Source organism: Cryptomeria japonica, chromosome 7 (genome assembly GCF_030272615.1).
Source record: "Cryptomeria japonica chromosome 7, Sugi_1.0, whole genome shotgun sequence".
Classification (NCBI taxonomy): domain Eukaryota; kingdom Viridiplantae; phylum Streptophyta; class Pinopsida; order Cupressales; family Cupressaceae; genus Cryptomeria; species Cryptomeria japonica.
The window spans coordinates 835,647,633-835,665,266 of record NC_081411.1 but is presented as its reverse complement, the minus strand read 5'-3'; the positions used below and the strand labels follow the sequence as shown (position 1 = coordinate 835,665,266).

Below are 17,634 nucleotides of genomic sequence, written 5' to 3'. Positions count from 1 at the left end.
TAACTGAAACCATGATACGCTTGAATCTATCCCCAACATAATACAAAATATACACACAAACTTAACCTAACAAAAACAAATATACGCAAACTTATTTTTAATTTTAAAATTTAATTATTTTTATTTGTCCCAGCGTCCACATAATCACGGTGTGTAAGTCACCATATTCATTCCACAAGCTTCGAGTGCATCCACACCGTCCCGTACAACAATTATTTTTAAGTTTATTCCATTTTATATGAGACAAAAAAAGCATCAATCCTTATCTACATAAATAAACAACAAAATTTTAGTTTTAACTTTGATTTAATGCATTCCACGTATCTATAGATAACCTCCATCTTATAGGGGACATAAGGTCTTTCCGTTTAAATGAGATTTTTTTTAAAACTCTCTATGAAATTCAAATTCTGACGGAAAAATTCCATTAGTACAGTCAATACATATATAAACAGGATTTAAGAAGTTTTGAGTGAGCTCGGATAAAATGATTCTCGAATTTTGTATTATTATATTCCTGATGGCTAATTAACTGGGAACTGGCATCCAAGGCTTAAGGTGTCTCCAGCCAAAACTTGTAATACATAGGTATAGCTATTTAATCAGGAAATTTAGTAGGAATTCCACATATTTCAGTGGGTTACTACTAGAAAACTAGAGAGAGGCTCAATCTAGTTATGGGGCCCTCTCAAGTGGGTTGCTCTCAAAGCAGAGGGGGACGGGAAACATGCTCTGTAAAACCTGAGAATTACATGACTTTTGCTAGGTTTTCCATTCCCATGTTCTCCCCACAGGACCAGATTGTACATGATATAATAGTTTCAGCTCTTACAGCTTCTATAGTCCTGGTTTGCCTCAGGTTCTGGGATGAAATGGCCAAACGAAATGTTTTTGATCAGGTATTGATGCATATCCCTTTGAAATCATTATATTTCGTGCCGTCCTTGTTTTTGTTTTTGTGGGTAAATGGGAATCACATCTGTTATTTTCTATTAGCAAAGGCCATCGTATGAGCTCTACACTGGTCAGACCTGAACACTATTCTAAACAGAATGTCAATTGGGATTGTCTTTTTAGTATTTCACTGTTTAAAAGAACGAAGACAAATTTGGGTGTCCACAGGGGATACCGTGTAAAGGTATGATTTCTTTTTTCTGTTGGCTAGCACTGTTAATACGTTTTTAATTGATCCTTCATATCACACAATGAAAGACCTTAATCGAACTGTCCTTCAAATGTGAACTCTTCGTTACCGCTATTGAAAGGAAGCATGGACTGTCACGTCATGCTTGAAGGTGCTCAACCTGCTTAGAAAAAGGCTTAGGATTATATTTGATGCAAGAAATCACTATAAATACAAACCAAGAGTTTGAAATTTGTACTCAAATGTAGGAAAACAGTATAATTAGATTACAGGGGTAACCTCTTGAATAAGCTCTTGTCATGGATATAATTATTATAATATGATAAAATGTATCCTCACACCATCATTTGCGCTCTCTCTCACATCCTCCATGCTTTACCCTATTCTAAACTAACGATAGAAATCATTCTATTGGCCATATTATATTAACACTTGATTCTGATTAGCAAAGCTTAAAAGTTATTTCTTATTGGTTGGTCTTGTTAGTTTAGCTTTGTAATTACTCGAAATCCGAAAATAGCAAATATGCCTAAATTAACATTAGTACCCAAGTTCAAACAACATGGTAGGTAAATGACTCTACAAGTTCTGAAATCACGGATTAGCAAACCCATCAATTATAGAAGGGACCTCCTTCCTACGCTCAATTTGATTTGAGATTTGAGTTTATTGATGAAGCTTGAGTGGTCTGTGTTAGGAATGAGCATTTTTAGAACTCTACAGGTTTTTAAGCTGTGGTGAATAGGCACATTAATTATCAAGTAATTAACTTCTTTCAAATGGTTTGATATTTGTTAGCTGGAATGCTAAATAAATCTTCCAGCTTTGAACCAGGATTGTTGTGGTGATAGATGCCCTGCCTCACCAGTAGATCACAGCTCGTTAGATATCAACCATTTATTTGTGGAATCTATTTGACGTAGTATAACTGTATATTGGATGAAAAACTCTGCCTTCATCAATTTATATGTAATGGTAGGTCATCAGTAGCCCACCTGCTGATTGTTCCCTCTTTTAGAGGTTGAGAATGGGGTAAGGGTTTGAAAAGAATATCATGTACAAAATCCTACTATTCCATCTTACACCCATAAATCCTACACTAATAGCTTTTGCATATGCTTCTCTTCATAAATCCTTGTAGTACGATGAACTTAACGATCATCTCCCACCTGCTGATTGCTACCTCATATTTTTTTTTCGTAAACCTCCAAGCAAAGCTAACTCTATTTGAACTCATAATTACTCATTTTCTTCTCCAAGAGCTTTTTACTTCCTCTCTTGGACAAGTTGCAAATTTAACATGTGTGACGTCATGGCTGCTTGATTTATGTTCCTCTAAAATCATTCCAACTTCGCACCTAGACCTCAAGAAAACTCAATTATGATGCTTGACTTCAAATTTTTTTGGCAACTTTTGTTACAACCCCTTTTCATTTACAGATCTATTGACTAGTTTGCAACTACGTTTGAGATTCTAGAACTATTGGTAAGCAGCAAAGAGTATATATGGAAATTAAATTTGAAAATGCTAGAATTTGTAATTTTTAACAAGTATACTGAACTAATCTGTAACTTAGTCTAGGATTTTGGCAAATCTGGTAACTAAAAAGAAGTCTAGATTTGAGTTAAACTTGTAAAGTCTATAATATGTGATCTTCGTCTGGATAAATTGCTAAGGTTGAATTGATTGTGAATATATATTCTCCGCTGGTGTGGTTATTTCAAAATTCACTTCCGCTCACTAGCAATGGTTGCAGCAACAGTTCGATGCACAAAACCTAAAATTACTGGAAATGCGTTTTTTAACATTTGGTATCATTATTACCAAAGTACAGTCACTGGATGGGTTGGATATCTTTTCAAATTAGCTTGTGGAAAATATAGAGTTTGGCATAAGTGGTTGTTTTAACTTTTAGACAATGGTACATACAATACTTTGTCCGTCAACCTAACATTTGGACTTCTATTTAAGACCTTCCTTGTGACTTGTCTAGTTCCATCTATATTGTGGGTACACATATTACATGAATTCTGTTTTGTAGGTGTACTGGGTCAGTTAAATTTGCTAAGTTCCATATCTGATAAAAGAGCAGGTCACTTAATGGATTTCAATTTAGAATGTGCCCTTATTTTATTTGGTTTGAGGTCCACTGCCTCCAATATTGATAAGTTCTGTCTGATAAAACTTAAAAGGTAAGGTCAAGGTCACCCAATAGCTTTCATGTTTAGAATGCACCCTTGTTATATTTGTTTCAGGGCTACCACCTCCATCTTTGATTCTACTCTTTTCTAAAAAAATTCTTGACGTGATAAATTCACCAATTACTGTTAAATGATTATGCACTTATTCCAGTCATAGTTCTTGCTTTCTCATTATCCTAAGCTGCCGATTTGGGTATCGGAACTGAAACCGGTATGGACAACAGTGATACTCATAATTGCCAAAAAATAGAATATCGATATTTAATATTCATATTCTTCTTCATCAGAAGCATCAAGGTCAACATCAACATTTGGTTTAATTTCATTTGAACCATAATCAATTGGATTGCCACTCCCACTAGCTGTGTCAAGTGCAGAAGTTCGTTCAATTTCATTTTTTCAAACATTTGACAAAATGCCAAATCATTAACAATACAAGGAAAGTGATTTTACAGAAGTTAAAACATAAACAAACAGCTGCTATATATGCATAATGTAAATTAACTGAAATCAATCTCATCAATGTTGATATAAAGCTTACTAACCCTGTGTTCACAGGTACAGCTCACAAATAAAATTGAAATGATATTTAATTGCTTGCTTGCTGGCATATTGTGATACAAAATACTGTCACAAAGTTATGAAGAATGAAACTTCATGTATGAAACTATGCTTGGGTGCAGCCCTTGGTACTTCCTGAGTCCTCGGGTTCGCTGTGGGTCCCTCACAACCCACAGCGAACCCAGGCACCCAGGAAGAACCCAAGCCGTACCTAGGGCTGTACCCATACCAGGACCCAGGCTTTACCAGCAGTACCTGGTACCACAGTCATTATCCCACAACCTTCTTTCTCTAGTGTTTCTGGAATTAGCAGTAGACTATTTTATATCTTTCAATGCTAATATGGATTCTTTGTGAATACTAGATTGCCAAAGCTAGTTTAAAAGATCTTTGTATTGTCTTTCTTAATCTACCTTTCTTGTTGCTATATTGTGCCTTAGAACCATTTTCGTTGCAAAATGCCTTATCTGTCTAATCTTGTGGTTTGAGATATTTTTCAATTTCATTTAATTTTTCATATTTTTTAGTGACTCATTATGAGTCATAACAAGTTGTTTGGATCACGTGGGGCTTAGTTTATTTTTGCTAGTAAACCTGGGTGAGACACCCGATGGCTGCAAAAATGGCACCAAATTACAGTATTCTTATAACAGTGAGTTCAACAATTAAAAATAAATAAATCAACTTAACCGTCTAGCTATTATAATCCAAAATGATCAATTTGTTTACTTATAGTTACTATTAATGGTGCACAATCTACACATACCCAGATCAGATTTACTGGTTTCAAGGGCAAGGACAAATTACTTGAGCCCCTCCTAAAAGTTAGATAACAATTAACATCGGGCAAAGAGGGGGCTTGGGAAAATTATGAAGGCTCCGTTGTAGCCACATCAACATTCTTGTATTTCATACATCGTTTTGCTTTAGCCATGGGCAGCACTTCTACTAGTTCTTCACATGAAACAAAAATATCATTGTGTGCATTCAAAGAGAGATTGACATGTACAATGGCTATTTCTTTGATCCCGTGATGGCTTTTGGCCTGGTCCTCTTTGATGATGTGAAAGTGCTCAAGATAATTGTTGAAATAAATCTCTCTGTGATCAAATAATAGCTTAAAGACTAGGTGGCGTCCAAGACATTCTTTCTTCCTCTAGATTGGCCTAGGTCCAAAAGAAGCTGAGTCATGGTTTCATGTATACTGACACAAGACATACATCCATCTCCATAGCAAGCTCCTACATTCTCATCACCCAAATACATAATTCTGAGTTGGAGATCTTATCTAGAAAAGCTGCAAAATACCTTGCAACCTTGGCTGTATCAATTCGTGTGTCATCTATAATGTCCCTGTTTTCAAACTAGCATCATGAAGAAGACCTGTAGCCTATTCCCATTTCCCATAGGCTAAAGGATTGTGCAAGGGAAATGAATATTAATATTATTTTAAGTTAGGCACAATCACTTTTATCATTGGGGCAACCTAAATAATATTATTTTAATGAATTAAAAATTGTATTAAACACTTAACTGTTTAAAAGTATTTTAAAATACTTGGAGGGGATTTTGTCCAAGGGCCCAGAATGAAAAAGTGTAAAAAAGGCACCTAGCTCATTTGATCATTAAGATTTCATAAGGCATTTTTTATTGTGAGTTTGGTATTCAAATTTTGCATCCTAAGGACAAAAACCCTTGGCCGTATCTCTACAGTCCAAGAGAATGAACACTCTCATGCTCGTCTCAAGAGGTTAGGACGAAAACCCTTGCCTCTTGCATTGGCAATTCCATATCAGGGGTTGCATGGTGGACTGAATGGGGTTTATTGTGCATGATTTCAGAATCGGTGATAAAGCATTTGCAAGAAAATTTCAATTCAGTAATTTTTAGAGTAGTTATCAATATTGAGCTCCATTTTTGGAGTGAGCTACTTCATTGTAGATTGTGTGGGGCATTGGCACATCATACTAATTTTGGAGGCAAACAAGGCAAATTTCAGGTGATTTAGGTAACATCTGATCTAAATTTATTATTCACTGTGTGATTTTAAGGGTTTTCCATATAATATTCTCTGTGTCAGCATTACAGCTAGTTTCAGTTGGTTGTTTCATGTTCATAAAAATACAAATAAATTCATTAAAAGAAATCTACATTATGTACATTTCACTATCTTTCAAATCATTGGCTTCAACGATCAAAGCCCCACTCTTCGCACCTCCCCTTGCCCTTCCCAAAGCCCATGGTCGACATCATAGAAGACTGTCTACACTCTTTGTAAGCTTCGATCAAAAGAATGCAGGCTACAGTCCCACAACACAAACTGCCCAAGGGGCTAGACATTCCTATTTCAAGTAAATAACTTTCTACTAATCCACAGGCACAGGCGAAGATTCATTGTGAATGCACATATACAGCCATCATGTCTGTACATGCCAGACACCTTAACTAAATGCTGCACCCTATAATCATAAATGTGAAGGATCTACACTCCACCACCAAGGATACCTCATGGCATACTCATCATTAAACTTTAATCCTTCTTCAATACACACTGCCATTAGAAAAGCTAATGTAAATCCTAGTAATGCTAGCTGCCCTTACCAGTTTTGTGCCCTTTAGCAGGTTGGGGCTTAATTTTTACTTTATTCACATTAAAACTTGGGTAATTCCTGGCATGGCTAAATTTCAAGTCTCTATGGCATCCTTTAGTTACAATATACTCAATATTACAAAATCTGCAACATAGGCTTGGTGGTTGTTTAGGGATGGTTCATTCTCACATATCTCACAAAGAACAAGAACAAGAATGGTTATAACTTGTATAAGATGTATAAGATTGTCACGAAGATACATCTACTGAAGCATTAGGTTATCTAGAGGTGTTCAACATTTCCTTACTAATTTCCATAAGCAGAAGCATCCTTGTGGAACAAGTTATATATCCAATCAAATTTTCCGTCTTCCCTGCTTGAATCACCAATGCCATGTGGTCTCAGGACAATTGGCTTCGTCAACCAGTCCATATGGTGATAATTTTCACGTATCCAAGTGACAACTCAATTCAGAAACCTTCTGTGCACAGCTGATCTCAACCATGCCATCTTCTATGTTGTGCCATAGCCCTGCCACATCATGATATATGCTTATCACTTTTGGATGAAGCACTTGTTTGATTGCTCATTGGATTCTTAAAACAAGTTGGTTTGTCTTCTCTTACAGGACTCTTCCTGTGGAATTGAGGGATTTTTGTACCATGAATTTTTTCTGCATTATGGTGTAACTATTTGAGTTGTATTCAGCTTTTCCCACAGCACTCTTCTTATGGCAGGGCAGAGTAGGCTTTCAGCCTACTACCTGGTGGCATAGCCTTTGTGTATGCAGCTCACTCTTGTGTATATGGAGTCCACGCATATTCCTTGAGGTACACTTATGGATTGGAATACCAGGGACACATGCACATCCCTTGGTGCCCATAGAGTTTTGTGTTGCATATTGACTCAATGCTCATCTCAGGTATCAAACAGTTGTTTACATGAAACTGTAATATAATGTAGTCATCTCATAGACAAGCTATATGTTAGTACACACTCACAATTACACTACCTTACCTTTTTTTGTGTACCATTTTCCAATATTCTTCCCTCAATTCATTGAGTGGCCATTTTTCAGTTACCTTTGTACTCCAATTGTTACTATGATTTTTCCAATTATTAGTATTACGCATCTAATCACATTAATTTGAAGTTTTGTCCTCTAATTAACTCCTGAAATCCAAATCATTCATATATAACTCCACCCTTTGTCATTCAATTATTGGTACAAGAGGTACTTTAGAAGTCCCTAGCAGGTAGGTCATCACTCTATCATCTAGGTGCACAATTCTGCAGATACATTTGACAGTTGTGGAAATTATTTGGCTGTTAAATGCACTCATCACAACTTCTCACCTTTAAGTAACATCAGTACTGAGGCCAGTGATAATATATATTTGCCTCATCCAACAAATTTGTCAGAGCAGTCAGCAGTGGGATGGATCTCTCCACCTTAGTTGCCAGAAATGCGACGGTCTACAGTCGTTTCGCATTTCAACGTGAGAAACGGGTTTCTGGTTTCTAACGGCCGTTTCCTGCAGGTGTTTTGTATTGTTTTCGATTCCCTCTTTCACTTTATGAAGTACCATTTATTATAAGTGTAGTAAAATAATTATTATTAACAGATTTGACAATAAAGTAATTGTTTTTAACAGATTTGACAGTAAAGTAATTGTTTTTTTATTCATTTAACATTGACAGATTGATTTTTTTTGGCATGTGAAATCGCATGTTTCATGGCTTAACTTTGGATTAACCAGTAGATGTAAATTATAGTTTTCTAAGTCATGTTAGTTACATTAAATATATAATTTTAACTAACATTAATTGTTTATCTTCCACTAGTTTTTCAGAATATCAAAGTAAATTTGATTATATTTAGTTTTTATCATTAATTTAGATTTGATTATATATATAACTTGCATGTTTATATATATATATATATATATTTTTATACGCAACCTTAAATATTCCGTTTCTTGTCATGTTGCCGTTGCGGTTGCGTTTCTCGTTTCTCGTTTCTGGTAACTTAGCTCTCCACATCATCCAACACAGCTATAACAGGGCTTCATACACTCCATAGGTCACCCTTTGAGGTCTGTTAATCCATATTAATTTTTGCTGCCCTTTTAGACCCATAGAAGTAAAAGGGGCAGGACAATGCTACATACAGGTTTTGTAGAGCTCTCGGTACAGGTGTATACCAAAGTCGAGGATGGTGCACATCAGACTTGGGCAAAATATACAGTTCTACATGACAGTCATGCAGTCCAATCTCGCTACTAGTGAGTCTTGCTATGTTTGTGTCAACAGAGGTTCAAGAACCTCGTAAACTAAAGCCTATTAGTTATGACCCATTTAAAGATATCAACAGAGGTTCAAGAACCTCATAAACTAAAGCCTATTAGTTATGACCCATTCAAAGGCCTATTGGCCATTAGTCCAAACATGTTGTGCTTAGAACTTTTTTGTTCAATTTAGCAATCATTTTATGTTAAACACCAACAACTTCAAATTATACAAACCACTGCAATTAGAAGAAGAGTTACTGGTAATCCATCCTCAAAATGCACTTCTGAATGTCCAAACTCCCTTCTTAGAAGACACACAACTTGATACCACTATTAGGGCCATATGTGACAGTCTACAACATTAATGTACCAGAAAAACTAGCTTTCTTTCGCAAACTAAATGGATCTCCCAAGACATCTTTGAGAAGTAGTTTCTACAGCTATAACAAAAAGTGCACACAATTCCTTCTAAAAAGAGAGAAAACGATGAACAAATCAATGTTCTTTCATGCTCATCGTGGATTGCAGATCATGTAGTACTTTAGTGCCTAGGTAATATGTAACTGCCACTTCGACGCTATGACTGTTGTAACTACTATATCAGATTCCTTTCAGTGATGAAATGGAGAAGATAAATAGAAGAGGACATAGCATTATAAAGAAGCTCAGCTCCTCTCTTGTATGATATTTTGGGCTGGATAGTTTCATTTTCTAATTATTTTGCCTGGTTGTTGCATCTTACTTTTTCTTATTTCAAGTTTCAACATTTCATGTTATAGTTTGGTGTCAATAGAATTGTATTTTCATTCCCCCTTCTTTACACTGAAAAATGTATGATTAAAGCATATAACATGTCAATAACAACGATAACCCTGGAACATAGATTTTAGCAGGAAGACATCCATTGCTCCTTAGAAAAGCTTTTATGTGGGTAATCTAGAAGACCTCTGGTAAACAGATGTTAAGAAAACAGGGCAGATAGAAGAACATAAAACACCTGTTACAAATAAACACAACACACAGAATTCCATATAAACACAACGAATTACATGGTTCACCAAAAAAAATGGTTGAATCAACAGGAAAAGTAGAGTATTAATCTATTTATTGATTGCAGCAATTATAGAGAAGCTTTTCATCCTTAGATAAATGTTTCAAGCCCCAAATTTATGCAAAAACTCGTCAGTGCAGACGAAGAGACCAAAACAAGGAAGATGAAAAGTTTTAATGACTTGATATTGGGCTGTCTGCTGGAAGTTGAAAGGATCAGGCTTCACAACTGAACAATCTCCCACATGAAGTCCAATCCATGCTGTGAATAGTCATTCTAAGAGATGTCACCCACTTTTCTAGGCTTATTGTCACATGTTTATTAAATTAAGAGAAGCTTTGCAGAATTCTAGATTCACTTTTGAAACAACCTAAGTAAATGCATCTGCAAAATTCAGGCTAGTATGGATTTTCTCCAACTTTAGCTTACTCTGTTCAAGGACACTTTGAATAAAGTGATATCAAAGCTCTGTGTTTTTTTTGTGAATGAAAAGTTGGACTTTTTGCCAAATGAATTGCACTTTTGCTGTTATCATACAAAATGAAGTCTTGTTGTCTACTACCTGTTGATGTGTATTTTGTACACGACCAAACATAGAATAAAATACCTAGAGGTATTTTATCCTCTCTTGAATAAAGTCTTTGAATGCTGAAGATGTCGCGAAAGGATCAATTGGGATGACTTCAAGGTTCTTTTTGTAGGATCTCTACGTGTGGATAAGCACCAGTGGTCGTTGTATATGCTGTTTCTTTAAGGGGCCTTACGTACTTTCAGAGAAAGCTTGTCCGTGTTTCTTTCCAAATGCAGGAACAGGATTTTTCTAACACCAACAGATTTTCAAAAAATGTCAAAAGATAAGGGTTTCAAAGAAGGAATACTAATCCTAAGAATGACTCAATGAGGACTAGACTTGATAAGATTTTACCAATTTCAGTTTCGCCAAGAAATTACAACTTTACTGGAATTGATGCGATTTTCTAAGGGGATTCAATATCTTTCAAATCATCAAGGATATAGATACTATCATAGAGATACACATCAATACTTCCAAGAATGATTGAATTCTTAATCACTATCAATGTTTCCAATTGATCACACAAGGCGTCCTTACAATCAGTAAGAAGCTAGTGGTTTGGAATATGAATCTTATCAAAGGTCAAGCACAACAATTCGCCCTTCAAACTTAAAATCTAAATGCTATTTCGACTGAGAGTGATTCAAGAAGATAAACAATCATGAAGATAACCACAAGTATTGCAATAAAACACCATAACTTCAATATTTTATTGATCTCATAGCCAAATGGACAACAATTGTTCAAAATTCTTTCTTCACTACTCGACCTTGCTACAACAATAACTTTCTAACTTTCTTCTCTCTAAGCTCTCTCTTTTTCAAACTTTTCTAACCCTTTAAAATGAAATGAGTGAGGGCATTGTTGTGACGTTTTCACACATCGCCCCATTGCAAATGGGGACCCATGTTTTTTTGCTCATTTTGTTCGTTTTCGCTTTGCTTTTTCTAGGGTTTTGTTAGTTTGTTAGTTGTCTGGATTTAGGGTCAAGCCTTAGGGTTTTAATTACCGTCTTTTCGGACCAGAATCCAGTCGGTTTTGAGAGCTTTTTGAGTTTCCTTTTCTAGAATGCAAATTTTGAATGAAATGAATTCGCCAGAATGGTCTAATTTTCAATTGGAATGTTGAGGCAGAGCTTAAATTTGTCTAAGTGTTGAAGATGAAATGTGAATTTTTGTCCAATTGAATATTTTTGACCAAATTTTGACTTTTTTGAATTTTGATCCTAGGCATTTCAAATGATTTGTTTTCGCCTTGTGAAGTGATAAAATGTGTAAAATCATGATATTTTGGCCTGTAGGAGCAAAATCGCTCCTGTCCCTCAGTGAAGGACAGGAGCTCAATCTCAAATATCTCATCATTCTTGCAGAGTCCAGACAAATTTTACGTTTGAAGTGATGGAGAACGGCGAGATCTTTCCATTGAATATAAATTGAAGATTTTCATGAGCACAGAAATGCCTCCAGGAGGAAAATCGCTCCTGTCCCTCAGTGAAGGACCGGAGCTACAATTCAAATTTCGTCTTGTCCTTGCAAGATTTTGAAAGTTTAATGATTTGAGGACGTCCGAAGGAAGATACTTTGCCAAATGAATATAATTTGATATGCAAAAACGAAGGAGAATGACCTATATTGACCATATCGCTCCTGTCCCTCTCCAAGGGACCAGGGCGAGGTACCTTGTAGCTCTCGTCCCTCTCCCAGGGACCAGAGCGATTTCCTTCATTATGCAAAATCCAGACAAAGGTCAAGGCAAGTTTACGTTCAAAAACAAGGAAAAACATGAGATAAATGCGTTGAATATAAATTGAAGATTTTTGGGACGTCCATAACAGTGCTAATTGCCTAAATCGCTCCTGTCCCTCAGTGAAGGACCGGAGCTACAAATCCAATTTTGCTTTGTCCTTGCAAGATTTTAACATCTTGACGATGTGAGAAGGTCCAAAGAGGTACATTTTATCAAATGAATATAACTTGAAGTGCTGTCGGGGAGATCAACAGGGTAGCAAATCCGGCTTGAGTGAGGTCCTGATCCTGAAATTTGGCTAAGTCTGGAATGCCCTGATCCTGAATTTGACTAAGTCTGGAAACTGAAAAAAACCTCCAAAAACTAGATTTTGCAATATAACTCCTGGAGGTCTGAAACCACTCTCAAACATCCTGAAAGTATATATGGAATATAACTTAAAGTATAAGAAAGAAGAAACATAGAAGGAAATGTCACTTATACTTAAATGTTATATTCCATTAAAATTGTCCTGATCGAGAGTGCGAAAAGTCAAATTTCGCTCGTGTCCTTCTCCAAGGGTCCAGAGCGAAATGCGCTCCTGTCCCTCTCCAAGGGACCAAGGCGAATCGCTCGTGTCCCTCACCAAGGGACCAGAGCGAAAATGCTTAGTTGAGCCATTCCTGACCTTGTTTGGACGAATCGAGACATCAAAGGCATGGTGAAGGACGAAATGAGCATGATAGAGCATCCAGACTTGATCAAAAAACAATGAAATGATGAAGTTTTGCCTAGAGGGTCAAATTCGCTCCTGTCCCTCACTGAAGGACCAGAGCGAAGTTCTTCATAAGGTACGATCTGGGCAAAGATCAAGCAAATTTTATGTTCGAAGGCAAGAAAGGAGGTCAATCGAACCCGTTGAAGACAAATTGAAGATTATCAAACGTCAACAAAGGACCAAAATGCTTAAGTTCGCTCCTGTCCCTCAGGAAGGGACCAGAGCGAGTTTTGTTGTAGATGATTTTCTCGCCAAATTTCAACCGATCTCAAGGCATGAATGAATGAAAGGAGGCATTGCGAATCCGTTGAATGTAATTTTCGAAGGTGATGAAGTGAAATGAGGCCCACAAGAGCAAAATCGCTCCTGTCCCTCAGTCAGGGACCAGGGCGATGAGGTACGTATCTTCCCACTTTTTCATTTTTGGGCGCTAAACAAACATTTTTTAAATTTATTTAAATGCTGGAAAAAAAATCGATATTTAATTAAAAGCATTTAAATAGCGCATGGTATGTATTTATTAATTATTTTTTGCCTTTGTAAAAATCGAAATTTATTAATTAAAAATAAAGGCATTTAATAATTAATTATTAATTTAATAAAAATCAAAAGGGAGCGCTTGGGTTTATTTTGTCAAGGTCGGCCTTTATTATTTATTTAAAAAATCGTTTTAATTGCTATATTTTGCAAAAAGTCGGCCTAAGGTCAATATGAAGGTGAGCGCCTATAAAGGAAGGTGTTTATTTCATTTTCACATCATCATTTATCATCTCTCATATGCAACTTGGAGAAGGCAAAAGAGGAGCGAATTCAATCAAAGGTGGTGCGAAACTACTATCCAAAGGAGAGGCGAACTTGAAGTTTCCATTTGAGCGAAGTTGCCTAGGACGTCAAAGACATATCAAAGATGGCGAAATTGCTAACTTGAAGAGGAAATCACGTCCAAGACTTGAAGGGTGGCGAAGTTGATAAGAGGAACGTTCTTTTGAAGATCACATCAAGACTATCGAATTTCAAATTTTGCCTAGGCGAATTCCTTTATTTTGCATTCTAGAGTTAAGCTCTCAAAGAGGTATGACGATATGGATTTATTGTTTTAATTTCGAACGTTGATCGTCATTTCCTTAATTTTGGATTTTGAAATTTTGTTTTTCCTTAGCTCAGTCTTTTTTAGGAAATGATTAATAAAGGACTTATCATTAAGTTTCCTAAAAAATTGCTCTCTAATTTATGTTATGTATTGCAAAATCATGTTACTAATTTTGAAATGTTGTGTAGGCGTCAAATGGAGGTCTCTTCAAGGAAAATCAAGCCGGATCAAGGACGGTCTTCGCCAGGGCGGTCTTCGCCAGGACGATCAAGCCAAGACAAGGGCGACCTCTTCCAATCCAGCGTTCCAAGGCGAGGTACATCATCTTCCTGCACATCAAGGACGCAAGGAGTTAGAACAAGGGCTCGTTGAAGAAGCAAAATAGATCCAGAGGAATTAATTAAAGCAAGTTTCTCAACAATATCAAGATGAATATCCACCAAGTTCCAAGTGTCAAATGAGGTGGCGTCCTAGTCATCATTTCTCCAATCAGTGAAGTCCATCTCAGCATGTCCAGATTCAATGTACTTAACTCATGGAAGGTGGCACAAACTCCGATGTACCTACCCCGGCTATCCATTGGTCGATTTTTCTAAAAGGGACATGTGTCCAAGCAATACAATTTTATCATTGGTCAAGCATTAAATGTTATGTAATGGTTGTAACAAACCCTAATTAGGGTTTTCATTGTAAAATCTTGGCCATTGATCTTGAATTGATCTAAGCCATCAAATTGTATTGTGGGCACTATATAAGCCCAGGCATTTCATTTTGTAAAGAGGAATTTTAGATAAGATGATTAGAGAGAGTTGTAAATAGTTGGAAGAGTTAGAATATAGTTGATAGAATAGCAATTAGAGTAGAATAGGAGGACAAGGCAAGAAATTGTTGCCATTGATTGTAAACAAACTCCATTTTCATTGAAGTAATGGTGAAATATGTCGTTTTCTTGCAATTTGCATGGTTTCTTGTTGAGTCTTCAATCTTAGATGGTAGATGATTAGATGAATGGAGGAAATGTGATTGATTAATGGTGGAATTCGTACATCCATACTACTAGCAGTTTGTTGATTGCAGACTTGCCTTGCGTAGTCAACTGGATCATTCAGCCTAAGCTCAATTTCAATTTGTTGCCTCTTCATTGATATGCATCAACTTGGATGGTATCTATGCCTGCGGTGATGATTTGAACATCATAAAGCTTCCCTAGAAGATCGCACTAGCCTTGCGTAGATGTTCCATTGATGTCAAAACAAGACCTAGTTAGAATTTCATCAAAAATCAAATCATTGCTCCTACATTCTTAGTATTAGGATTAGATCCTCTTTTCGCCCTTATCCTTTTTCCATTTTTTTTAATCTAAGTTAGTAAGAGCCTGTGTCCAGCAAAGCAGATCGGAAGTTCAATGTAAGTCCCCTTGTGATTCCAGCAAATCACATCATACCACTGGAGCTTGTCCACACGTGGAGACCCCACTAAAAGAACCTTGGAGTCTACCTAACTGATCCTTTACGCGAATCTTCAGCAGTTAGAGACTATTTTCTCAAGAGAGGATAAGATGCCTTTAGGTATTTTATTCTGTGTATGATTGTGTACAAAATACACGTCAACAGGCATATATAGCATCCTCAGATACAATGAACGACTTGGATCAATTCAAGATCAATGGCCAAGATTTCACAATGAAACCCTAATTAGGGTTTGTTACAACAAACTTAATTCCGACCAATGAAATAATTGCATTATTTGGACACATGTCTTCTTTGGAATATTCAACCAATGGATAGCCGGGGTAGGTACATTGAAGTTAGTGCCATCTTTGATGAGTCAGGTACATTGAATCTGGACATGTTGAGGTGGACCAACCAGAATGGAGGAGTGATGATCGGGATGCCACCTTGTCCAACACTTGGTTGATGCTCAATTTGGTGATGCCTTCCTTCAAATGCTGGATTGGAAGATAGATGGAGAAGGTTGTCCTTAATGATGTTGGACTGGAGAAGGCCGTCTTTGATTACTTGATCTTCTTTGACGAGGGTCTGCCAAGTAGTTGATCCTCCGGCTTTGGGGGTTGCCATTTGATGTCTACACAAAAGATTACAATTAGTCTTTGAGCATCATACCTTAAAGCATAGAATTTAAGACCTTTCAAGGGAATAATTCAAAACATCAATTTGAAAATGACATGATAAATCAAGAATTCTAAATTTTCAAATTAATTATGAATGGAAATTAGATTTTCAAGACTTAGACTTTAAAAAATTTCTATGAAGATCAAAACAAGTCTTGAATAAGAACTTCAAACAAGATTCTTCATACCTTCCTCTTGAATGCTTAACCATGAACCTTGGAAAATGGAAGAAAGAAGATCAGATTTTGCTAGACAAAAATTGAATTTCTAGCCCTCCTTGGATGAATTATGTCTTGATTAACCTTCAAAAGAACTTCACCTTCACTAACCTCCAACACTTAGCAAAAATTCGCCTCCAATCTGCTAGAATTCGCTCCTCTAATCTGCTCCTCAAATTCGCATAAGAAGGAATGAATGAATGATTTGAATCCACCACAAAGCATCTCCCTTAAATAGGGCGCTCACCCTAATCCTCATGAGGCCGACTTAGGTTTTTAGTAATAAAATAAGGTAAAATCCCACGTAAAAGGAGGCCGACTTGCTTGTAAAAGCAAATAAATGTATTTTAAGCGCTCTCCTTTTATTTTTTAAATTTCAAAATTAATTTCAAGGCCCCCAAGGTGGATTTTATATTTGCTTTAAGGCCTTAAAAATTAATTAATTCAATTATAAAGGCCTCAAATTATGTGAACTTAATTTAACCTCCCAAATGTCTTGAATTTGGCAAATTTGGTGAAAATTTAGGAATATGGAGGTTTGATTGAGGCTTAATGAAATTTCCTTCCTCCTTAAGTTTTGAAATATTCCAAGTGATGAAGGTCTAGATTCACTTCAAGACTTGTTTGAACCCCTTATCCACGCTTGTTCTCTTGATGAAATTGAAATTTTCTCAATCTATATTTGCAAATTTCCATGTCTTTGTCTATACAATCTCTAAACTTAATCAATCAAGGTTGAATGATAGGTTTTTTGATGATTTCGCCCTGGACCCTCTGGAAGGGTCAGGAGCGATTTTTCCAATTAGGTCCTGAATATCTCATTTCTTGATTCCAAAATCTCTTGGAAGTTGAGCTCATGTTTTCTTTGACCTAATCAAAGTCTTGCATTTCGAATTTTTATCATTTTTCATGATGAAATTAGGTGAAAATGTGAATTTCGCCCTGGACCCTCTCGAAGGGTCAAGAGCGATTTTTACATTTTAGGCCAAAATTCACCTTAGTTTGATCATTAAACTCCTCCAAGGCAATCTCCAGGGTTCATTTCTCTCCATCACTGGGTTAGCTCATCAAAACTTTGAAGGAAATATTGCATTTTTGGGAATTTCGCTCTGGACCCTCTAGAAGGGTCAGGTGCGAAATTCTCTCCTGAGCTCAAAATTCTCATTTTTGAAGGTCCAAAACCTCTTCAAGGCATTCCAAATAGGTTCTTTCATTGTAGTCCAGGCTTAGTCTCACTCAAATTTGGAAGAAAAAGGTGACTTTTAGTGTTTTTCGCCC

General features: G+C 36.4%; 1 protein-coding gene across 4 annotated transcripts in view; it reads left to right on the top strand.

Moving 5' to 3' along the window:
• Window positions 1-17,634, top strand: part of LOC131074278 (probable phytol kinase 2, chloroplastic) — a 45,024-nt gene that overhangs the window by 4,332 nt on the left and 23,058 nt on the right. Inside the window, exons 1-2 of one of the 4 annotated variants that reach the window (XM_058010864.1) lie at window positions 774-899; window positions 1,002-1,138. The exons of 1 other annotated variant lie outside the window; for it this stretch is intronic. In XM_058010864.1, coding sequence (XP_057866847.1) covers window positions 1,010-1,138 — 129 coding nt within the window. In that variant the 5' untranslated portion in view covers window positions 774-899; window positions 1,002-1,009. Of the gene's footprint in view, window positions 1-466; window positions 900-996; window positions 1,139-17,634 lie in introns of those variants that run through there. 2 more of the 4 variants (XM_058010863.1, XM_058010861.2) reach the window with 2 other exon arrangements.